This window comes from Bacillus rossius, chromosome 1 (genome assembly GCF_032445375.1).
Source record: "Bacillus rossius redtenbacheri isolate Brsri chromosome 1, Brsri_v3, whole genome shotgun sequence".
NCBI classification, from domain to species: Eukaryota; Metazoa; Arthropoda; class Insecta; order Phasmatodea; family Bacillidae; genus Bacillus; species Bacillus rossius.
In genome coordinates this window covers 363,492,044-363,517,602 of record NC_086330.1, presented here as the reverse complement: position 1 = coordinate 363,517,602, position 25,559 = coordinate 363,492,044, and the positions used below count along the sequence as shown (strand labels likewise).

Here is a 25,559-nt window from a genome sequence, read left to right as displayed (position 1 = left end):
GTGTTAGTGCGTTGTAGGGTGTAACTAGCGACATGACTGACCAGTTAAGTGACGAGCAGGTGATGCAGGAGTGTATCGATGTGCCCCTGCCGAGCGACGACGAACAAGAAATGTCTAGCGACGACGGCTTTACAACAGTCGTCTCAAAAAAACAAAAAACGGGAGGAAAGGACGAAAGACTGCGCCCCCCACTGACGAACCCCGCGATCGCCAGGCAGCAGGCCGAGCGACTTCGCAAGCAGCCCGTCAGAAGGGCAAACAACTCGGCCAGTCAAACGGCCGCCAACACGTCCGCAGGTTCGAGCCCTGCCCCGCCAAACCCTGCCCCTCAGGCAAAGAAAATGCAGGTGAAACCCCTGTATGTATTTGTTGATTCTGGCCACAGCTACCCGGCCATTAAAACAGTGCTGGATGCAGCACTGCAGGAGCGCTGGTCGTGCGTCAGTCGCGGCCATGACCAGCTCATGATTCACACTGCCACTGTGGAGGAGTACCACAGGGCAGTGCGTGCACTGGAGCAGGCCGGAGTGCAACACTCTGTGCTGCTGCAACGGGACGAGATCCCGAACAAGTTTGTGTTTTGTCGAGTGCATAGCAGCACCGACAAACAATTCATTCAGGCCGAGTTCGCCGCAATGGGTCTTCCAGTGCAGAACTTCTGGTTTCTGTACAACAGGCAGACAAGGCAGCCTATAAATAAGTTAGTCGTAGAGCTCCCGAAGGCCGTAAATCCAGAAAGGATTTACGACCTGAAGTCATTCGGAGGCCTCAGCATTCGTGTTGAGGACTATCGACACCCCAAAGGCCCCCTCCAATGTGGCAACTGTCAGAGGTTTGGCCACCCCGCAAAAGGCTGCAGAGCCTCCCCTGTGTGCCGATGGTGCAGCCAAGGGCACAAAACCGAGGTTTGCCCCCAGGGAGGTGACAGGACGAAGGCAAAGTGCGCGCGATGTGAAGGCCCGCATTTTCGGATTTTTAACATGTGACTATTTTAAATTTGTTTTCTTATGTTTTTTAAAAAAAATCCATTGCAAACAGTTACCATTGTGATTTTGTCTCCATTTTTTAAGTTGAACCATTGGACATATGGGACCTTTGAACTTTGCTAATTTTATTTTGCGACATAGTTTTAGCTCTTGTTATAGTTAGTTTCACAGAAATTGATACTTTTACACAAACTGTTACATTATTTTCGTAGCTTGGCGTAGTCAGCTAGTGGAAATTTTGTACATAGGAGAGTTATTAAACTACTGTGTCTAATTAAACACTATGCAAATTATTACTTTACCTGCAATTGGGCTTTCACCCGGTGGCAAGAACTCCCACTCACTCCCCTCTCCCCCCCCCCCCCTCCATCAGCTTTCTCCTCAGCTCCCTCCCATCCCTGACCTCCACCATTTCCTCCCCCAGCCCATTCCACTCCCTCCCCGTCCTCACCAGGAAGGTGTTCCGCCCTCTCTCTGTCCGCCTCCACACCCTCTGGAGCTTACATCTGTGGTCTCTTCGTCCTCTGTACTCCCCTCTATGTACTTTGCTTCCCAATTGCCCCCATCCCCCTTCCCCCTTCAGCACCTTGAACATCCTGACCAACCTTTCCACTCTTCTTCTCCTCTGTAACGTTTCCCACCCCAACTCCTTAATCATTTCCGTTGGGCTATGCAGTTTCCCATCCTGCCCCTCCCTCCTTCTCCACATTCCCATCACCCACCTAGCCGCTCTGCGCTGCACCCCTTCCAGCTCCTTCACCTCAGTCACCAGGTAGGGGTCCCAGACCGCCGCCGCATACTCCAACATTGGCCTGACCAATGTGGAGTATGCCTTCTCCTTTGTCCTCCTCCCAGCTCCCTGCAGGGTCCTACCAAGCAACCCCAGCGCCTGCCTTCCCCTCCTGACCACCCCCTCTATGTGCTCCGCCCATCCTAGGTCATTTTTCAGTGTCACCCCCAGGTACTTATATCCTGCTGCCTCTCTTATCTCCTGCCCCTTCCAGTAATATACATTTCGTGTGACTTTCCTCCTCTTTGTAAATCTGACAACTTTTGTCTTACCAACATTCAAGGACATTCCATTTTTCTCCGTCCATTGCTCCAACCTTATCAAGTCCTCTGCTAAACATCCCCCTTCCCCCACAACCTCATACACTACACAGTCATCTGCAAATAGCCTCCATCTGGCTTTCATGCCCTCCCCCAGATCGTTTATCATAATTGTGAACAGAGGCCCCAGCACACTCCCCTGTGGCACCCCCGACGTCACTTCCCCCTCCTCGGAGCTTTCCTCACCCACTCTCACTCTTTGTCTTCTATTCCTCAGGAAATCACCCACCCAGTTTACCACCCTTCCATCCCTCACCAGCAACTCAACCTTTTCCATTAACCTCCTATGGGGGACCTTATCAAACGCCTTTTCAAAATCTATAAAGATTGCATCTATCTGCTTCCCCCCGTCCACCGCTTCCACCAGGTCTTCCAACAGCCCAGCCATCTGGGTCTCGCATGAGAACCCCATCCTGAATCCATGCTGCCTGTTATCCACCCACCCCAGATCTTCCATGTACGTATATAACTCCCGGAAAAAAGCATTAAAATTTTAGTATTACGAATCACAATTTTCAATAGCGCGTAGTTGGCCGACGTTATTAAGTTATGAAAATAATCTTTGAAAACAATAACAAACATAACCTGTCACACATCAACATAAGCCATTTTCTTGAACTGTGCACATAAATTCTGTATAACGTTGGAAATTCGTTTTATAATACCTACATCTCTACTCGAGTTTTTAAAAAAGCTGCCAAGTAAGTTTAACTATCATTTAAATGCAATTAACTAAAAAAAGTTCATAAAGCACAATGTTAAAACCGGACCAGTGTCTTGTGGCGCCAACGGCAGTTTCATGAACTATATCAGTCAATAAGGGGGTCTAGAAAATATGCTTGTGTCCAGACCTCCCCTTCTTAGACCGTGATTACTACTAAACAGGGATGTTACACAGTGGCGCAACGAACCTGGTACAGATGTCACTAAAAGCTGGTATCTGAAAAAAAAAACTGGTACACTCCAAGATCTTACATACATACTTTATTTGTTGACAAGTGTGTAACGTTTTATGTTTCGATAGTGTATATCGAATTAAAGCAGTTAATATAAATATCATTATATATATATATATATATATATATATATATATATATATATATATATATATATATATATATATATATATACACACACACATAAATCTATGAAACAAAACTACAGGATCTTTGTCAGTGTAAGATCTTCGGCATGGCGCTGTGATCTATTTCTAGAGAACTAGCTTCTGAAATTATAACATGGCCATAAAAACGTTAGCACCTTGTATGAATACTTTCAAGTAAATTAGCATTTAAAATTTTCTCTTAAAATGCCGTTTTATTGATAGTATACAGATGGAATTATTAAAACGCAACTTTTCGAATTATTCGTGCACGCCTAATGTTAATTGTTAATGCATGGCGCATTGCGCATGGTCGATGTTCAAAGTTGGTATTTCTGCATACCAGCACAATTTCTACTTGGTACATGGTACAAGACCCTGAAAAATGGTATGTGTACCAAGAAGTTGGTACGTCTAACATCCCTGCTACTAAACACCAACAAACACAACACATCGATTGGCTGGGAACAAGCGAATACGACTATTACAACTAATTTAATCGAATGATTTTCAAATTAGTTGCGATTAATGATAGTTTCGTTCGATCAATTTAGTCAATAGTTTTTATTCGATGGTGTCCATCACTAGCTTGTAATGATGGGTAGAACGATTCATATGAACAAGTCCATGAAGTGATTAGTTGCATAGATTCGTTATTTTTATTCTATGAGATGTGGCTCTTATCAAGAATCATACTCATTTACCCTTTGGAGTATTAGTTACGTCTTTGCGCCTGGCTGGTTATCGTAATCCGGTCGGCTCAGATTGCTGAAATTCAAGATGTCTAGCAGTATACTGATTGTTACAAAAATATTTACTGTTGATCGCTACAAATGTTTGCTGCAGTGATACACATAAGATGCAGGAGTATTTGCATACATAATCACATTGTTGATGATTCCTTTATCCTTGTGTCCGAGCACAATTTACCCGAGGTAACGTCGTGGGAAGCCGCTGTGTACCTGAGTTTTTTTGTGGCAGGTTGATTGTGCGATGGTTTACCATTGCTTTAAGTGAAAGGAAATTGTAACCCCCAGTCCTAGACCTGATTGGGAAATTTTTCTAAAGTGAAAAATTCCTGACTTGGCCAAAAATCATAATTTGTACCTTTTGTCCTCCGACCAAAAGCTCGACACACTGAGTTAAACATGTCAGACATATTTACATTGGATAATGACATATTAGCTAGTGTTTGCAAATTTACATCAATTCATATAAGTTCGACAGCTGATGACTATTTTAATATTGTAATTTTGTTTAAAATAAAAACCGTTGTTAAATAATTTTATTCCTCTTAATTTTCTTTATATAATATTTATGATTTATCATTTAATAAAGATATAAGCAACAATGCTTTAGGACTGCTCTAAAAAGCCAGTAAAACAAGGTGAAGAAGTAATGAACCCAAAAATGGTAAGTGTGGTTAATTTTTTTGTTGTTATTTTCCCTATTAATCTTAGTTCACATGTTTTTTTTAATTTCAAAAGTTTGTGTATGTGAAAAATAAATTTCAAAATACTACTTAACGGCTGACATTGTCAGGTGTAGATACTTTTCATGTTACACTATTTTCTTTTATCAAGTATCGTTTAATCTTGTGTACACGCTCGCTCACACAGTTATTACTGAGTACGGACTCCCGACGTCATGATTCATTTTACGAACTAATCAGACTGGTCGCGTGGCGGTTCTCGTTTCGTTCTTCTAACTGATGTTCAGCTTTCAAGTAATAGACTCTCAAAGAACCGATTCTATACATCGGGAACGAATCACATGATTTCGTTCTTCGCTCAAAGATTCATTCGTTTTGAACATATCGTTCACGATTACACATCACTACTGCACTGTATGAATATTACTAGGGATGGCAAAACTTTTAAACATATTGATATATCGATTTTTCAACATATTGTTTGAGTTATATCGATACCGGTAAAATATCAATATTTTCGATATATCAGTTAATTTTACTATACAAACACTTACGCATGCTTTACTTAATACAAAATTATTATTTAAGCATATCAAAGTTAATATAAAATAATTACCTAATACAAGTTTAACTCTTTCTAGCAAAAGTGAATAAAACATTTCTTTTTTTTTTTTCAATTTTAATTATTATAATCTGTATGAGTCTATTTTTTCCTCCAGCCTTTTTTTTTAATTTTTAAGTAATACTTATGGATTATTATTGTTATATACTTCTAAAGATGTTAAGCAAAAAAGAAGCAATTATTAACATGGCTAAGATATTGTTATTGTTGTTATTATTATTATTATTATTATTATTATTATTATTATTATTATTATTATTATTATTATTATTATTATTATAGCTGCATTGGGTACAGAAGTGCCCAGTGGCAAGCATTCTCCCAACTTTCCCCGCACTCTTCTTCTGAACTGATCCACACTCCCAACCAAGTAATCGACTAGTACACATCAACTCTCTTTCTTCTTACTTCCATGATTCATATAATAAAAAAATCATAGCCTTCTATGCGCATCATGTCAGCATCTTCTAAGGTTTTCAGAAAAATTGTCTTCAAATCTAGAAGGCGAGGCGAAGCGCAGTAAGTTGAAAGTTAGACAAAGTTTGTGTTAAGTTTTTTCATCTTGCATAATTTATAAACAGGTATTCTCAGCATGGTTATTGAACGTTTACTTCTTGCGTTTTTGTGTTCCTTAGGTGTTTATAAATCTGGCCTTATAAACCACTTGCACTCTGTTAGTCCAGGGAAAACCCCTTTGAACCTTCTACTTATGTCTACGTGTTGCCATTTAACCTTCTCTCTCTCTCTATCCCTCTCCCCCTTCTCTTTCTCACTCTCTCTCTTGAGAAGGGTTGTATAACGTTTCCTTAACACCCTTGATGACACATACCCATACATTTCCATCATTTGCTTCAGTATATCTTTTGTATATCTACTGTTGGTAAACTGAGATCTTGAATACACAAATCAACTTTTTTTTCTTCAGAACTTACTATTATCATATATAATACATTTTATTCCCTGTTACCAGTTGAAATAAATTTGTATTTCCAAAGGCAAGGCCTTAACTGTGACACGACACTTCACTTCATTCGGCACGGTCTATCGTACTGCCGGGCAAGGCAGAGGGGGGAAATTCCCTGGGGCCTGGGCACAAATGGGGCCCGGTTGAGTTCAGAAATTTTGAAGTGAAACTTCCCTGGGCACGAAGGAAGTAAAATTTCAAGGCCGAATTTTTAATGCAAAGTTTTCGTGAAACATTATTGGGAAACGATTTTTGACGCTAATATGTTGCGGACGGTGCAGAGAACACGTTCCCTTGAGCGGGCTCCACGTGGCGGCGTGCGGCTCAGGTTGAACCCCGCCATGCTGCAGGGATAGGCGGGTCACGGCGGTAGGGACCCGCCTGCGCCTGACGCCACCCCGACTTACGGGAATATCCGGGCAGAGGGCAACACGACGGGGTTTGAGCTTATTGTTGTGCACCGCGCCACGGGCCGTATTCGCAAGAAAATAGTGTTTTTTTTTTAAAGTGTGTATTATTTTAATTACCTACTTGTGTGAATCATCAATGATAAGGTGATATTTGCAGAACTACAAAATCAGTATTATAATACTCTTATCACATCTACCCTTTACATAATATAAAACTAAAAACTAGTTTATTATAACCCAAGCTTTGATGTTTACTAAACAAATTTTCTTCATGGTGTATTTCAACAGTGTGAGTAATGTTTATTCTTAATTAATCAATATTAATTTATCAATAATATTTGATATCCTGAGCTGTTATTTTTAAGTGAGTAATAATTTTGTTAATTCATGTTTATTTGTTTATATTTTAATCATATTTATAATAAATACAAAAAGTTATGATTCTAAAATACGTGAAAAAGAGATGTAAGCCAAAAAACCCTGCGCTGTGTTATCTTGTTATTACCTAAATTGTATAAATGTTTGTTCAGAATAAAATTTAACGAACTTGATTTACTTTTTAAAACATGTATAAATTGTAGTTAGAGTTGTTTTCATGCTATAGTAGGGGTCCTGAAAATCTCATTATTTTAACAGTGAGAATATTTATTTTTAATTAATCATTATTGATTGATCAATAATTATTGATACCTATCCTAAGCAGTTATTTTGGAGTGAGTAATAATTTTGTTAATTTATGTTTATTTAGGAAATTGTCTTATTTCTCTCTCTCTCTGCCATTTTACCTGTTAAGCTATACTTATATATTGCCAAAGAAGTTTCACTTCTATTACATGTACTGAGCTCCATGCACTCTATTTATTTTTTTTAATGCATAAGTTTATCCTAAGAGAGGACAAAATTAAAAGGAGCTCTTGCTAATAGAATCAATTGGAAACCTACATTTTATGCAATATGCTCAGGACACGCTTACAGTTATGGCCACTGTAACATTTACGATTGTGGGGTTTTAAAAAAAATATTACATAAGTAAGGGAGAGGGGGGCCCTGGGCCCTTGGTTTCCCTCGACAACCTCGCTGCTGAGGCGTGTGGTGCCTGCGTTGCAAATGGCGTAAACGTAATGAAACTCAACATTTAAAATTATACATAATTGCAAGTTCATTCAATATTTTCAATTTTGGCATCTTTCCTCGCGTGATTTCCGTGGAGTAGTTTCCGTGGGTTATGCAGTTCGCACTCACTCACTGTTCGTGGTTATTCTATATAATGTGGCACCATGTAAAATGAACGTGTTGCATAAATTAATATTTCATGCATAAATAATGACTGAAATATTACATTACTACATTTATTATTTCTTAGGCTCCAATAACTTATCATTCCCATTATCACTGTTTTTTGCTACTGTTTAGTTCAGTGGTTCTCAAAATGAGCACCCTGGATGATTTCTGGGTGCGCCCGGTGGTATTCAAGGAAAATATGTCTAAATATGAAAATAATTATAATTACTCTACTATACAACTTCATTACAGGTATACCACTCTATTTGTTAACACACCATAATCATGTGTTATGTGAACTACTCTACAGGTGTGTTTCATTTTTTTCATAACATTATTTTCTTTCTGTAATATTTACTTTAATAATTATAACATATTTCTCAGAAATGTTTACATGGTGCGCCTGTAATTATTTGTAGGATTTGAAATGTGTTTCGACTTCAAAAAGTTTGATAACCAATTTAGTGTGTCTCGTAAACATTAGTATTTTTGAAATGTTACATCTTGTAAAATGGACAGCATAGGAAGAGGAATAATATTCAAGAAAATTTTTTATGAAGATATTTTTTTTTTATAAGTTTAACTTGCAATGTACAACAATGTCAAAGACAGATGAAAACATTGGATGATCAGAATAAGCTTATCTTACAAATAACTGTGTTAAAAACAATGTTTCATTGCACCAGTTGGATTATCTAGTTGATTCTGCATGCTGTGGTAGCATTCTAATATGACAGCTTTTAAGTTCTCTTTGCAATTAGGTAAGTGTATAGTAAATAACTTTTGACTTAGTACTCTTAATTCAATTGAAATATCATTAAGAATTCTGTATGGTAAATGTTTTTAACTCATATTATACAAATAAAATTTTGCTGGTGCAACCAATCATGAATCATTGCTTTTTTTTCTTTTCTTTTCTATGTACAAAATCTGCTTACATTATTTTCACAGGCATTATATGTTCACATTTAAAATAGGTAGTATTTCTATTTACATGTAGTATGTACTATTTTAAGAACTTATTTTGCAATGTGTCATTAGTAGTGCCTTTCAAATAGGAACTGCAGAGATTTATCACAACATACAAAACTGTCAGGAATTACCCTAAAACAGATGAAGTGAAATTTAATGACTTTTATTATACATGATAGAACCTAAATTATTTTTTTGTGATGTTGACTAATACTTATAAGCTATATGCTACAGTTCAGGTTTGCACAGTGGTATGTATAATTTACCTAATATTGTTTGTAATAGTTTATTTTAAATGAAGAGCTTCTTCCAAGGATTATTATTGGTTCTTTGCAAAAAAAAAAGTCATATCTTTCATTGGCATTAAAATCAATTGCACATGATGTAACATTAACATAGTGATAACAGTGATAAGATGTGAAATTTATGGAAAATAAAGGTTGTGTAACATTAACTTTACTCAGAAGTTTTCAGAACACAAGTCCATAAATATCTTAATGGTGCTAATAAGAAATAACAATAATTATTTATATTTATTTACAGCATGAATAAGTGCAGTTTCCTGCATGCATGCCTCTTACAGATGACATGTACTTAATTCAACACACATCTGCCATGCCATCACCCATACTTCTTGTCAAGATACATAGTACAAAGGCTCGTAATGTGATCCTGAACAAAAGTGTATAAATAACCAAGATGATTGAATGTTTTGGTTGATACATATAAATTTAATTTTGTTACAATTTTTTAATCTTACTGGCTGGTAGGTTGCCAGTATTGTTGTATCATGTGCATCATAAACATCATGAAAAATTTTTTTTTTAATGATTTTCAATAACATAACATATTAATAATAAAATTACTTCATGAAATGTTTTATGTGGTGTATATTCATTGTGTTACTAACTTGGTTCACATTTGTTAAACAAAGCTTGAAGATTGTTTTGCATTGACCTAAGAGCTTTGTTCATTCATGAGATCAGACCACAATAACCATTGCAGGAAATATTTCTTGATGGGGAAACAAAAGACCTATTTAACATTTTAAAACTGGTAAATTTAATGGATATAAGTTAAAAGAACAAAAAATTCATGCACATTTTTGTAAACTACTTTGCTTTGGCCACATCATTATTTGCAGGACATCTTGACATTTTGACTGGCATTGAAGAATTTGTCTTCTCCAATAGCATTAAGAGACTGCTTGCTACAGCTAGCACTGAAATTTCAGCCCAAATATTAAAATACTCTAAGCCTTCAACGTGGCTAAAACATAAACTTCTTCGACAATAGCAGTTAAAACTTGTTAACTTCACTCGTGGAACAAATAACTGTCAGAAGAATAAGCAATTAGTGATCTTTTTTATTTATAGCACAAATAATACAAACAAAATTTTGGTATCGCTTTATAGTTTCCACAAGTGGTAGTAATTTTTGAAGTAAACCGTATTCATTTACGTATTGTCATGTTAAAAAATCATTCTACTAGATCATAATTTAATAGATATGAAGATATTGTTTAGTTTGAAAATTTTTTAATCCAACATTTTTAGTAAAATTAGTTGTCTTTTTAACGGGACCACATGGAGAAATAATAGCACTTAGAAACATGTTTCTATAAATACATTTTTTTGTACTTAGTAGAATCCCTTCACATCACGTAATGTTAATTTTACTAGACAAGCCATATTTGTTTTTGGTATTAGAAAAGGGAAATGGGGAAGTTTTCACTCAATGAAAATAATAGTTGGCATGTTTAGTTTCATGCAAAGAGTGTAATATTACCACTTTTGGCCTGTCACATGTCAAGCAAATAGTAAATGGTTGAAGTGCAGAGCAAAGAAACACATGGAATGCTTGAGGAAATCTACAGTCCACCACCTCTCAAGAGTATTCGCCAGATACCACAGACCTGCCGTGGGGGCATAACCCTAGTGCCTAACCAATGTAGCCAAGTGCAAATAATCTATAAGTATCACCTATTATTTATAGCCTTTGAAGGTTCCATAGTTTTTTTCTTTTAAATTCTTCAAGTAAGGAGGAAGGGAGTGTCATTTTTCTCTTACCAAGTACAAATTCTAGAAACGCAGATGAGCCATTTTCCTTTCCGTATCCTCTCGACAGAATGTCCGACCAAAAGAATGAAAATATCATTCCAAGAATTCCTTCATACATAATTACTTTACACATTGTTAAGTTAGAGATTTCTACTATGCCTGATGGCATTTTTTTTGTCTTGTACTTATTTGAACGCACAGCTCTTGAGATTATCTTCGATAAATACTTCTACTGATACGTAACAGCATCAGAAAATTTTTTTCTCATTAAAATGGCACCATGAGAAAATGTAGGTTGTGTTGGAGGGTTTTCGTGGCGCATCGTGTGAAGGGACGGCGTAGATGGATCATCTCGTCTCTCGTCGCAGTCACTTCCGCACTTTTTTTCACTCCGGAATGTCTTGTCCCGGCGCGGCGGCAGTGCCGAGCCGCCGGCCCCTCTCCGATGCTCGCCAGAAGCCACGGTCGCGAGGCGCGGGAGCCCCGTGCTGCAAGAGTCCGGCTCGCGCGGAGCCGCTTCACGGGCTGGTCTCACTTCCGCCCGAGCGCGCACACTTGCGCGTGGGACGCACAGCAGTTGCGCTTCATGTACGGATAGGAGCAGTACTGGAAACCGTAGCGAGTCAGGAACTCCCCACAGGTCATGCTGCCGCTAATGTTGGCGACTTTGTCTGTGCAGTCTGCAGGGAAACAAAAACAAAAGTAATTACTACAACGAGGTCATGGCAACATGTGAGGGTTGTAATAAAATGCAGGCTAAGATATGGTAGAATTTGGTTTGATCTGCTGTTATTGAATTTTTTTTTTATGAATATATATTATATACAAACACAGAAGCTCAATGTCAGTTTAGTTGCTTTATCTCCTAAGAGATTTTTTTTTAGAATGATAAATACACTATCAAACAACTTTATTCTTTGTTGATTTATGACTTATCAGTAACACTTAAACTCTGATGATCAATGCTTGTTTATATTTATGCATATCTGCAGGAGATTGTTTGGGAAAATTCATTTAAATAGTATTTGTTATTAAATTTATAAGATTTAACCATTTATTTACCTATGTTTATTTAATGTTTCGACCAAAATTGTTTCTTATCAGACTAACAACTTCAATAATACTGAATGATGGTATGTTTTTTATATTATAATTTTTGGTGATGTAGGTGGCCTGACTGAGAATGTTGCAATGTTGGTCAAAATGATGCAGGAACATGACTGAATCATAAAAAAAAAAATTTGTTTTTGTACTCATCACTGATGTGTAACATCTAACCTCAGTAACAAGCAAAGTCATGTGTTCTCATGTTGCAAATACACTTATAGTACAAAAAACTGACACAAAATATGACCTAGAATCTTTAAAATAATTCACAGCGTGATAAATGTATGCAAATTGTGTTTTCAAATAAATTTTTGGATGCAAATCTCATGTAGTTTCTAGACCCACCACTAGAATTTGCTGCCGTAGCAGCTACGACTACTCTTGAATCATTTGATTAGTAAAACTAAATATTGAACTATATAATGCAATGGTTCTGATAAAAGTGAAAATGACTTGACAAAAATATTAAACCTCTCTTTGGACCTGATTTTTTTTTACAAGAAATTTTATTAAAAAACTGCCCATTTTGTTAACATTCATTAAACAGTTAATACTCTGAAGCTTCCCTTTGGCTTTGTGAACTTTTGTTCGCGCCATCCGCCACAGATGGCAGCACCGTGGTCACACATTTCCGTTCCTCGACTTCCATCACATTCAAGAAATTACTCCAAACAGATGCTGTATATTGAGAGCTAATCTGTGACACATAAAAAATCTATGTATAACTCACATTGAAAACTTCGTGATGCACTCATTCATCGAGGTGGTCACTCCAAATTTATGTCCGCATTTGGACCATGAAATACTCTTAATACTTACTGTCTTCTAGCCTGGTACCAAATATGTGCAGGGATTAAATTGGAAGGGTGTTGGGATGAAACGGGAAAGCTGAAGGATGCTTTGTGTGCGTAGATTTCATTTAATTTGTACATTAGCATGCTGTGGTATGATATTGTCTGTCTAAAAAATTATTTTGAACATGCACTATTGCCAGCAAAGCATATGTCCACAATAATGTTTTAAATCAATTTTTCCACATTGCAAGAACCATTCAAAAAATGTATAGTATTATCGCTATCTTCCTCAATTTTTACAAATTTAAATGGTTACATTCACTCCGTTAAATAAGGCTATTCAAGCTCTTTGACCCCAGATAATGCTCATACTACGTGTTCAATTTTGCGAGCTATTGCTATGTTTTGCACTGGACACTGTTTTGTTTACGACTGCGTACTACTGTGATGTGGCTTCAGTTCCCGGCGTGGTACAATGCCAAATTGTTTTGTGTGTGGGGGCGTGGCATAGATTTTCTTTGGCTGCTAATCATTTATTTTAGTTCCCTTTGTTTTCTACGCTTACAAGCTCTGTTACTACTGCACTGCAGAGCCTAACGTAAGGCTCGGTCTCAAGCGCAGAGTTGGTTATTTAATTTTTTATATTTTCTGTTAATTGAGAGATCTTCCTGTAAATTTTTGTTTTCAATATCACTCTTGCATTTGTTGTTGGGGCACAAATTTTCTCACCCGATATTTACCAAAAGTAAGTTTTGATCATGCAAGTGGTTTATAATATTATAAAAAACTTGTGTGATTTTGACCTTTTTACAGCTACCAGATCATCTTTTCTTTTGTAAACATACGTTGTGAAAATTTGAGACAAAAAATAATATACACGAGTGTTATTGTGATAAATTTACTGGAAAAAGCCCTCCTCAAATTGTAATAATTACAAGAAAATGATACAATCGACATGGCTAATGAGACAGAACCTTAATACCTCTTAATAGGCCTGGCAAAGGGTAGGTTCTGGCTTACAAAAGGTCAAGGAAAGTTCTAGCTTGGTACAAGGGTGCCCACATGATAGTTTGTAAAGGGGGGGAGGTGGACCTGGGGGTATGGAGTGTATAAATATTTTGGAAGACAAATGGTGACTTGCAAGTAGTCATAAAAAATCGTTGTATAAAAATATTTTATTAATGGAACTTCTATATAATACCAAATTTTATATCATTTTCTTTTAAGAAAAACACCTGAATACTCTACATTCCCCCCCCCCCCCCCTTGTCTCTGAGAGCTAAGGGGGGGAGTGCATTCCTTCCCCTTCCCCCCCCCCCCCCCCGTCCCAATAGTTTGGGCGCCCATGGCTTGGTAGGTTTGAACAGTTCGGTGACATTAATATTCCAAGTTTGTGACCTTCAGCTACCGCCACTTGTGCCACCATAACTGAAAAAATGGTATCGAAAACCAGTTTTTTGAAAACATCTCTCCAGCGCCACCCTAGATAAAATAGCTTTTACAAAAATTATAGCGCACAAGATTTCCTGCAATGTTTGTAGGAAACATTTTTCAATCAGATAAATTGTTCATTAGTTACAGAAGAGTCAAGCTTAGCAAATTTATTTAATTCAAAAAATTGCCTAATGTTTTCTCAAAATTTCAGTAAATACCAATTATTTAATACATATCACCATTTTTTTTACTCATTTCCGCACTACCATGAGGTAGAGTGAGAGGCGTTTTTTTTCTTCCCCATGTGGTATCCTCAGTAGGCCTAATCCACAATTTGTTATTTACCGATGTCTTTTTGGACCTCAGATGGTTCAAACTCACTGATATCCTATCTTCTTGCGAACGTTTTTCCTCCTCTTCAAAGTTTTCATCTTCGTTGTCTTCTTCGAACTCGTGGGCCAATAAATTTGCAACGGTCAGATCTTCATTCTCATCGTCATCTTCTTCTCCAGAGCTTGCAAAAATCTCTGCGTTGTTTTCGCACACTTCTCCATGGCAGCATGTGCAGATTGCAGAACACTTCAAGCCTGTTCTCCTACATCCACAGGCTCGGCCGCAACCCTTCTTGCACTTGCTCATAATTAATTTTAGGATTGCTTCAGGTGCTGGATCTTTTGTTGTTTGCACTTAAGTAAGCCCGTTCTTGTTTCATTACAAACCCCACTGCTCTGGACTCTTGTGTATACCACACCAAGCCTGAACTTGGTGGCAGGTCTGAAGGAAATGTCGCAGTGCAGCTTCTCGTGTAGGAGGTGATGAGCAAGATTGAATTTGCTCTTCCGTCACGGATCTTGCAAAATGTTGATCATGCAGGGAGGCCAAAGTAACTGTTTTTTCTTTGAAAACACCGTAAAGAGCGATAAAAAAGCTTACCTCCACAGCTGCGCTTCGCTCTTTGAAAACTTGTATAGTTTGGCTTAAATATTTGTTCTTTTCAGGTGTTTTTATAAACCTAATTTTTCCTACATTGAAAACTGCAGATATAGTGTCACAACCGTTGAATGCTTGCAAGAACAATATGTTGTCCGCCACTATTTCTCCATACTGTAAACTTCTAGGAGAGTAAATTTTTTCAACAATTTTTCCCTCTGCCTGAATCCTCAAATTTCTTCTTTAGCATTAAAATTAGGCGAATTTTGTTTCTTTTGAGAAAAATATTTCTGGCAAAACAGTTGGAACCATCAACTTATTGAAATGTATGCTAGCGGAAGTTTGTTTATTTGAATGGGAAAGTCTTTCTGTAGGCTTTGTACTTTTGGTAGCTACGTTAATTGAATACCCATCAAAAACAGTGACTGTGTTAGACCCATAATGCCTTTACATGCACTGTACGTAGTTTGAACAGATTGATGCAAATGATTCTTTGCAATGCCATGTGACTCTATGTAGCAGATATCCACCATCTATGACATAAATGCTACTTCTGAGTTCAGTATTTTCTGAAACAGGCGTAAAAGCTTTGTAGAGTGAATATTTTGTTCCCTTGCACATTCCCTCTTCGCTAAACAGAGCTTAAGGAAGTTGGGCCATTTTGAATTGAAAATATTCCTGTAGCTCTTCGTCTGATTGCTTAGCAACACACATTATTTGACATAACAATAGCGGATCAGTGGGAATGATGATTTAAATTTTGATATTGTTGTTGATAACTGTAAGAGTAATCACTTTATCTGAACACATGAAATTCACACAATTATTTTGAAATTCCCCAGAATACCAATTTCACAAGAATTGTGACAGTTGATACTTTCATCTCAGACGACACCAGTGCTTATAGAAATTTGCTGAGCTTAACTCGGCTGTCACTCGTGAACTATTCGTCAGATTCAAAAATGTTTCCCACAAATATTGCAATAAATCTCATGCACTACAATTTTCGTGTTAGCTATTTTTTACCTAGGTGGCGCTGGAGAGAAGATATTCTTGAGAAAATGGTTTTTGGTAATTTTTTTTCAATATGGCGACCCTCAAGATCGCAAAGTAGCACACAAAACTCTACTAACTTACCAAATTAAAACTTTCCTTGACCTTTTGTAGTGAAAGCTCCCTTTTATGTCTTCAGTGACGACTTTTAGGGAATGCTGATGCCTAGCGCCTACAAGAGCCAGAAGTCTGCATTGGTGGATAATGCCTGCCGATGTATGTTTTACCTGTCTGCCCCCCCTTCCCCACCCCGAATTTCTCGCCTTTATTACTCTTGTATGTAGGTATGTCGGCCCGAAGGCTGTTTCAATCCCACCAAGCACTGTATGTACTCAGTCCACTAAGTACTTGTTACAAATATATATATATATATAAATAAATAAATAATAATTCTGTGTAATGACAGTAATGACAGTTTGTGTCCACAGTGCCGTGGCGACTGTTCACTTGCAGCGTCCTGGCCATTTGCTTATGTGACACCCTCGTATTTTGAAGAGGGGCCTTACCAGGAGATTTTTGGGGAGGAGGTTGGGGTAATGAAATAGCCCCCTGAGAAGAGGGGAAAAGGAGCACCTCCCCAGGAAAATTTGAAAATAAACTCTTTAAAACAGCATTTTTAACGAAACTTAAACTTCGAGATTGGTTTTGCTAAATCATACAAAGATATTGAGATATTATTATTAAAATTTGTATATGTTACGTTCACATTATATAACAGGGTGTCCTCACAAATCTGTAGAAAAATATCCCTGACTTTTCCATGAACAAAACTACAAATTTCCCTGATGAATTCAAATAGTTTACGTATTTTGAAATTTTCTAAAAGAAATAAATTCAATCCAGCCTCCATCATCCCTATAGCTGTACTAGTTCAAACAGAACCTTACATACACCATTTTACATTGTGTAATGGGGGGGGGGGGGAAACCAGTCTGGATGATGGTATACCGGTGCCTGATATTTTCCCCTCAAATTACAATCACTGAGGAGTTTCCATGACTTTTCCAGGTTTTAAAGTAAATCCCCTGACTTTGCCTGACCAATTTGAACTTCCCTGTCTTTACAGAATGTCGACACCTGTGTAATGATTGGGAGCCCACAACTGAAAGACAAACATCCCACACGATCGGTGCGGGATCCTCGGCGGTTGCCCACTGCGTACCGATCGTTAACAGCAAAGATCACGCGCGAACCGAACAGAGCTGTGTACGTGTGTGTTCTCAACCGTTCCCGGTGATCCACCAATGAGCTGCAACAGGGCGGGGTGGGGAAGACAAGTTACGTTTTGGCGGAACTGCTCAGGATGTGCAATATATAAATAATATTGTTACAACTTTTATTTAATGTTTGTACATGGTTATAGCTAGGGACAAGATTTTATGGTTTTATTTTTAGGTCAATTTCATTTTTGTAACAGGAGATTTCGGTGTTAACATTTTTATTTTCATAAGCTGTTTTTATTGATAAAAATGGTGTATTATTCAACAAATACTTATTCAACCAAAGTATTCTCATCTTGACTGACACATGATGCACTTTAACAATAAAATAATTTGTAATATGTATGTCTAAAACAGAACTACACAGAAAAAATATATTGGAAATATTTGTGTGTTTGAAAAATGTGCTAATGTTATTAATGTAAAATGTGTAACTAATAAGAGAAGCAAGATAAAACAATATAATACTAATTTTTTTTCCAATCCATTTAATTAATATATTTTGGAACAAACTTCATGCTAAATAAATTACATTCACTGAATTTACTTTAATAAAAGATACAATTTTTGTGGTTTGAGTTAAGTTTTGTCTAATTGCTGGTTGATTTTATGTTCGTAATTACATTTCAGTGCTAAATGTGCATAAACTTACATTTCGGTGTTATGTTCTATTTACATGCTGTGTGGTGCTATTTAGGTATTATCGTAATTCACCTTAAAATCTGGTCCCTAGTTATAGCTTCTGGGAATGTACTCACAGTTATAACTTAGAGAGAATAAAATTCCAGGCAGCTGTTACTTGTGCTAGGAAAAGTAATGTGACGGTGACCACTGACCTGGAAAATAGGGAAAATTTGGAAAATTGGGTAAAAGCAAAAAAAAAAAATGTCCACAGGTAAAAAAAGAAAAGTTAAATTGTAAAAAAAAAAACCAAACAAGATATTAAACATTTTATACATACATGTCTAATGTATTTTTTTTATTCATTTGTTAATGCTTTACATTACAAAAAATATGTATATGCATTTAAATGATTATGTTATAATTTACAGTGTTTTAATAAACTGGCATTGGTATATGGGTGTTTGTAAATTTGGGCATGGTGCAAGTGAAAAAGCACAATACATGCGGTGCAAAAAGTAATTTGTGTGAAGTGCTTCGTTGCATATAGCAACTGGGGAAAGCTAAACATGACATGCAGCAATATTTTATAGCAATAATGAGGGTTCATAATTTTTGGGTATGTACAACTTTTTAGATTACGTACTGAAAACAAAATGTGATGCTTTTTTTTTTGTACCAGTAGTTAATTGGTTTCTTCAGCTCTGTACAATAAAAATCACCAAGGGCTAGTTGAGTAAACGGTTTGTTTTAAAAACAGTGCTTGGAAATATTTGGTTGTAAAGATTGTATGGCTTTGTCAAAATGCATGAAACACGCATTCATACTCAATTTTTGCACTCGCTGCTGTTAAAAGATAATCTTCCATTGTGTGTGTGTGTGTTTATCTTCATTGTGTTATTCTCTGCGGTCGTAGGATTGCGGTATGTGACATTTGTACTCGGTCTGCATTGAAGCCAAAGGCAGACTGACAGCATGTGAGGCATCCCATTGGTGGCCATTGGTGGACAATGGACAACAGCCCCCCCTCCCCGCCCTCCCCAAACTTGATGCATTATTTATGAGTGCAGGACAGAGATGAAGGAGAGGAAATGATAGCAAGGACAGTAGGGTTTGCACGTTCTTTGGTCGCCACGGATGTGAATATATAATTGAAACCTTTTAAGCTTTGTCTGATGTGTGTTCTTTCACATTAATTTGCAACATTTCAAGGTTCTCCATCAACCACAACCACATTGCTGGAGTCGGTAGTTCGACACATGAAGGCAGGTATTTGCTGATTCAAATGTTCATCTTTTGGGTTTATGTAACATAATTATTTCATAAATACCCTATATATACTTCATTATTATTTCATTTTGCCAAGTATGTAAAGGAGACTTTTTGGGCACTTTTATATATAACATTTAACTTCAGTTGATATATTAAGATTTTTAAAATTTTTTCTCACATTGAAGTTCTAAAATTGTGAAACAATTGATAATAATTATACATAGGTACTTACTGTATGAAGTCATTTTATGTGACAGACTGACAAGTCCTGAATAAAATGATTTAAGTACATAGCACACGTAACAAATCATGATAAAAGTTAAAATTAGTAGTTTTAACATGATCACAAACTGATTTAGTATGTTGCACCTAACTATTAGTGCTGAAACATTAATATAACTGTGTAGCCATGAACTTCACCTGATGTATTATTACTGTTATTAGATATTGGTATGTATTTCGTTAGTAAACATATAATTTTTTTTAGTATTAGTAGTTTTCTTAGGAAAAATTTTGCTGTGTTTATTTAAGAAAAAAATATAGAAACACTGAACTGTACAAATTAACTTAATAATGCTTACTTATGCAAAAGTATTATATATATATATAATATATATATTATATATATAAATTTCTATCACCTATATTAACAATAAATAAATGTTTTTAATGATATGGACCATATTCACTTTCAATCACTTGACGTCCCTCGGCTTCAGGTCCCCGTTTTCCCGTTGAAATAAATGTCCTGTTATGCCCGTACTGCCCTCGTCGGAGAGGTGTGGGTCCAGGCCAACGTGGCCGGGACCGGGAAAGGCGGGACCTGGAGGGAGAGTGAAGTGATTGCGAGGAATGTTGGTAGGTTGTCGCAAGCAGAACACGGCATTAACGAATTTCACGAGCCGTCTTTTATTAACGCTTATAAAGTCCTGCCGCAGCCTGGCGGAACCGTCGCGGAACAAGTGCCCTACCACGGCGACACGGACTCCCTGATGACGGGGCGGTTCTCAAATACGTTTCGGCGCGAATCGTAAAGTTTATTAATGCTAGGCTGACCCAGTGAGAAAGGGCCCGAAGACGGAACGCTGTACATACGCGGCCCGTTACGTAATGTGCCGTGGACGGCGAAAAGTTCAGAGACTCGTAGCACCACGTTCGCGTTGTAGAAACTGCCCGCTAGACACGTCTCCCGATGACTCGTAAGTTAACAATGCTAAGCTGATTCGCGGTGGCAGCTCAGCTGCCGTGACCGACTGCGGGCTGAGCGAACGTTCAATCCCGAGCGCAACGTGCGCGGCTCGCGGAGCAACGAACACGTCTGTCTCCGCTCGAGACCAGGACGCGACTGCCTCTCCCCGCTCGCCCGCGGGCCGGCGCCCGCGGGTGGCGGGGAGGGAGGGGAAAATCGGCCGGCGTGGGAGAGAGCTCCGTCCCGCGGCGCGCCAGGCTGCAATTACATACTACGGCGAAACACTTCAGAAAAAGTTATTGAATTATTTACAAAGACATACACGAGACATTAATTACACAGCGAACTTGCACAATGAATAATAAATAAAATAAGCTAATTACACACATTCAAATCCCTTAATCGTTTACAAATATATACACACTGAAATAAAAGATAAAGTCACATAGAAAAAACACTCGTTGGCATGCTAGGGCGCACGCGGGTGCGTCCCTGGCCGTCGCACACACTGGGGTTCACTGGGGGGGAAAATAGGCCCCCTCAGGCCCGCGTCGGTGGCCAGGTACGGCCTCTGTATCTGGGAGGGTACGACGACTGTCGTCATATGCCCCCCCTCTCCCGAGGCCGTCCTGGCCCCCGACGCCGACCTAGACCGGCAGCTGCGTCCGCGTCCGGCCACTTGTCTGGTCGTCGGAGCTCGTCACGTCATTCCGTCCGGGTCGGGCAAACTGGGGCAGGAGCTGCATCACGCTGCAGCGTAACCCCCCGTCGGTCGTTTGTCTTACGTCGCGGGGTTTGCGCTGACTCCCCCACTCGTAGTCCCGGAGGTAGTGGGGGGCCGTCTTCTCACGCGTGGACCGGCGCAACGCCGGTCCCCTCCCCGCGTGAGCGGTCATCCTCGGCTCCCCGGAAGGCAAGTCCAGGACCACCTGCTGGGCCCTGTCGACATCGCCCTCCCCACTGAGGAGCCGGACCGTTACCCCGTCTGTCACGTCCTTGCTCACGTCCGTCCCCGTCACCCGCCGTTCCCAGGAGTGGACGTACCTCCGTCCACGTCTCTGGGTAGGCTCCGGCAACGTCACCACTGGTTCACTCAGGTCGACCAGGTCGCCCTGAGCAGTGTTGTCATGTGTTACGTCCTCGATGAGCGGTCCATCAGTGTCGTTGGCGTAGGCGCTGACGTCATCAGGCGGGAGCACCCGGTCCACAAAGCGCTCCAGCTCTGCCATGCTTGCGCCACGCGGACCCCTTCCGCCCCTTCTGACGGGCGTCCGTTCCCCGCCCCCTCTTGCCAGTTGCCAACCACCGTTCCCCTTTTGCTGTCCCCCCGTAGGAGGCTGAGTCGGTGTCGTCGTGGGGGCCCGTCCATGTGTCGTGCCCCAGGTGTCGTCGTCCCTGTCAACGTTCCTGCCAACCCCCCGCAGTGACTTGGGGTGGGCGTGTCCTCGTCGACGTCCCTGATCCGGCTCCGGTGGCGTCACCACGGGGTCACCGAGGTCGACCAGGACTCCTACTGCGACGTTGTCATCGGTCCTGTCCCGTGTGTCACCGTCCCCGTCAGCGTTCTCGCCTGCCACTCGCCGTGACCCGGGGTAGGCGTGTCCCCGTCGACGTCCCTGATCCGGTTCCGGTGGCGTCACCACGGGGTCATCGAGGTCGACCAGGACTCCTACTGCGACGTTGTCATCGGTCCCGTCCCGTGTGTCGTCGTCCCTGTCAACGTTCCTGCCAACCCCCCGCAGTGACTTGGGGTGGGCGCGTCCTCGTCGACGTCCCTGATCCGGCTCCGGTGGCGTCACCACGGGGTCACCGAGGTCGATCAGGACTCCTACTGCGACGTTGTCATCGGTCCTGTCCCGTGTGTCACCGTCCCCGTCAGTGTTCTCGCCTGCCACTCGCCGTGACCCGGGGTAGGCGTGTCCCCGTCGACGTCCCTGATCCGGTTCCGGTGGCGTCACCACGGGGTCATCGAGGTCGACCAGGACTCCTACTGCGACGTTGTCATCGGTCCCGTCCCGTGTGTCGTCGTCCCTGTCAACGTCCCTGCCAACCCCCCGCAGTGACCTGGGGTGGGCGTGTCCCCGTCGACGTCCCAGGTCCGGCTCCGGCGGTACCACCACAGGGGCGCCGAGGTCGGCCAGTACACCTTCGGTGACGTCATCCTCGGCCTCGTCACCGTCCACTGGTCCGCTGTCGTCGTGGTCGTACTCGTCGTGCGGGTCGCCTATCAGTCGAATGTCGTCCCTGTGCACCTTAGTTGTCCGTCCGTCGGCGCGACGCACGAGGTACGAGGTGGTGCCCAGTCTGTCTACGATCTCCTGTGGCCCCGCCCACTTAGGAGCCAGACTGGCGCAAAAGCCCCGCTCGCCAGCCGACAGGTGATGACACTTAACAAACACCTGCTGGCCAGGCTCTAGTCGTGCTGGGGGCTGGTGCGTCTGCGGCGTACGTCTAGTCAGGTAGTCAGCTTGGCGACGTCGGGCGTCTTCGCGCAGATCGTCCGTGGTCATGTTGTGCAAGTCGGGGGTTGCGCGCGCTTCCCCGGGCAGGGCGAGGTTCCGGCCCTGCACCAGTTCAGCGGGGGAATGGCCCGTGACCGCGTTCGTCCGACGGCGCAGGCAAAACAGCAGCGTCGGCAGGTGCAGGTCCCACTTGGTGTGGTCCTCGTCCAACCGGATGCGCAGCTGAGTTTTAATGTCCTGATTCCGCCTTTCGGTCGGATTCGCGCGCGGATGGTAGGTGGGCGTCGTGTGATGCTCCACCCCCCAACCCGCGCAGGACACTCGCCAGCTTCTCCCCGTGAACTGCACCCCGTTGTCCGTCAGCAGGACCGCGGGGTACCCGTATCGCGGGAAGAACTCGCGCTCGAGCAGGGCAATCACGGTGCCGGCCTTCACGTTTGGTACTGCGAACGCCTCCGCCCAGCGGGTGAAGACATCCGTGACCACAACAATGAATCGCCGACCACGGGACGTGCGAGGATACGGCCCCATAATATCCACCGCCACAGTGTGGAAGGGATTCCGGGGCCGTCGTGGGACCTGCTGCTCCTTGCCGTCGGGTCGCCTGGACTTCCGCTCCTGGCAACGCAGGCAGGCCCGCACGTAGCGTCTTACTTCTGCCGCGTCGCCAGGCCAGCGGAACGTCCGTCTGACCTCACGCAGCGTCTGCTCCGCGCCCGGGTGTCCCGCCAGGGGGTGGTCATGCAGGTAGCTCAGGACCCAGCGCCTGGCCTCGGGCGGCACGTGGGTCCGCCACCCGCTCGACCTGTGAGCCCCCCTGGTCTGGAGCACCCCGTTCAGGCTCCGGCAGCCCGGTATCACCCCCTCCCCACACTCTGTCAGTCGGGTCCGGGTGTCGGGGTCCCGGAGTTGCGCCGCGTGGACCCACGCCAGCAGGTCAGTCATAGTCTCGGGTCGCGCGTCAGGTGCAGGAGCAGTGGGGCTTGTCAGCGCGTACAACGCGCACGGTCGCGGCACCGAGTCCTCTACCCCGCGCTCACGCTCAGGGAGGAGCACTTCCTCCCAGCCCTGGTCGTCGTGGAACTCATTCTCAGGGTCCGGATTCCGGGACAACTCGTCGGCCAACTGATTTTCACGTCCAGGAATGTGCTCGACCGTGAACGAGAATTCCTGGATCAGCATGGCCCACCGAGTGAACTTAGACTTCCGGCCCTGAGCGGAGTCCAACCAGCGGAGGCATTGGCTGTCGGTTCTCAGCGTGAATGAGCGGCCCTCGACGTGGTGACGGTACCTCTGTAGGGCCCAGACCACCGCAAGGCACTCTTGCTCATTCACGTGATACTTCCGCTCAGCCTGCCCAAACTTGGCGCTGGCGTACTCGATCACGCGCCTCTCGCCCCGGTCATCCATCTGGTACAACACCGCCCCCATCCCCTCCTGACTCGCATCCGTCTGGATGAAGATGGGGCGGCTGGGCACCAGGCGTGAGAGCGTGTGACAGTTCCTGAACCGGCGCTTCACCTGTCGCAAGGCCTCGTCCGCGGCGGGGGTCCACCGGAACTTAGTCTTCGGCGACAGTAGGTCCGTCATCGGGGCCGTCACCGTGGCGAAGTCGGGGACGAAGGACCGCAGCCAGTTGAGCAGCCCCAGCAGCTTCTGGAGCTGCTTCCTGGTCTTCGGTGCCCCCTTTCCCTCTATTAGCTCCAACTGCTCAGGTCGGGGGCGGCACCCCTCCGCCGTCACTATGTGTCCTAGGAACTCTATTTCCGTGGCCCCAATGTGGCATTTCTTTGGGGCGCACGTCAGTCCGTGTCTGGCCATACGTTCTAGCACCAATGCCAGATGGTGCGCGTGTTCCTCCCACGTCCTGGACCAGATGATAACGTCGTCCAGATAGGCACTGGCGAACTCACCAATGTACCCATCCAGAACACGTACCATCAGGGCCTGGAACGTGGCAGGGGCGTCCATGAGACCAAACGGCATGGCGCAGAACTGGTAACGTCGACCGTCTGGTGCCGTAAATGCCGTCTTAGGGCGGTCCTCCAGACATACCGGCACCTGCCAGTAGCCTGATTTTAAGTCTAGTGTCGTGAAAATAGTGGCGTCCCCCAGTCCTGCCAGTGCGTCTGTGATATTGATCTGCGGGGGCGGGGCGGGAATGGTCAGTTTGTTTATCGCCTTGAAATTTACGCAAAAGCGTAGACTTCCGTCTTTCTTGGTGGCCAGCACCACCCGTGAGTTATACGGGGAGGTGCTGGGTTCCACTACCCCGTCACGTAACATCTCGTCAATTTGAGTCTGTATGGCCTCCCGTTCCCGGATGCCAAATCCGTATACCTTCTCAAAGGGAGGGCGGTGCGGTACCATCGGTATCCGGTGCTCCGTCACGTTTGTCCGTCGTAGCCGGTCCGCGGCCGCAAATACCTGTGCCTGAGAGGTGAGGACATGGTTGATGACATCGACGTACTCCTCTGGAACACCGTGCTGAAGGTCTTCTAGGCGAATGACTGACTGAGGGGGACTGGGGGGAACCTG

At 42.3% G+C, this 25,559-nt stretch overlaps 1 protein-coding gene and 1 long non-coding RNA gene across 9 annotated transcripts in view; one reads left to right on the top strand and one right to left on the bottom strand.

The window, feature by feature from the left end:
- The first annotated feature begins 5,301 nt into the window (after positions 1 to 5,301).
- LOC134528334 (uncharacterized) overlaps positions 5,302 to 25,559 on the top strand; it is a 35,246-nt gene continuing 14,988 nt past the window's right edge. The window contains exons 1-2 of the long non-coding RNA XR_010074385.1: positions 5,302 to 5,771; positions 17,324 to 18,717. This is a non-coding gene — a long non-coding RNA (uncharacterized LOC134528334). The remainder of the gene's footprint in view (positions 5,772 to 17,323; positions 18,718 to 25,559) is intronic.
- LOC134528333 (A disintegrin and metalloproteinase with thrombospondin motifs like) overlaps positions 9,918 to 25,559 on the bottom strand; it is a 421,345-nt gene continuing 405,703 nt past the window's right edge. For all 8 annotated transcript variants that reach the window (XM_063361874.1, XM_063361870.1, XM_063361869.1 and 5 more), the window contains one exon: positions 9,918 to 11,619. In XM_063361874.1, the coding sequence (XP_063217944.1) occupies positions 11,471 to 11,619 (149 nt within the window). In that variant the 3' untranslated portion in view covers positions 9,918 to 11,470. The remainder of the gene's footprint in view (positions 11,620 to 25,559) is intronic.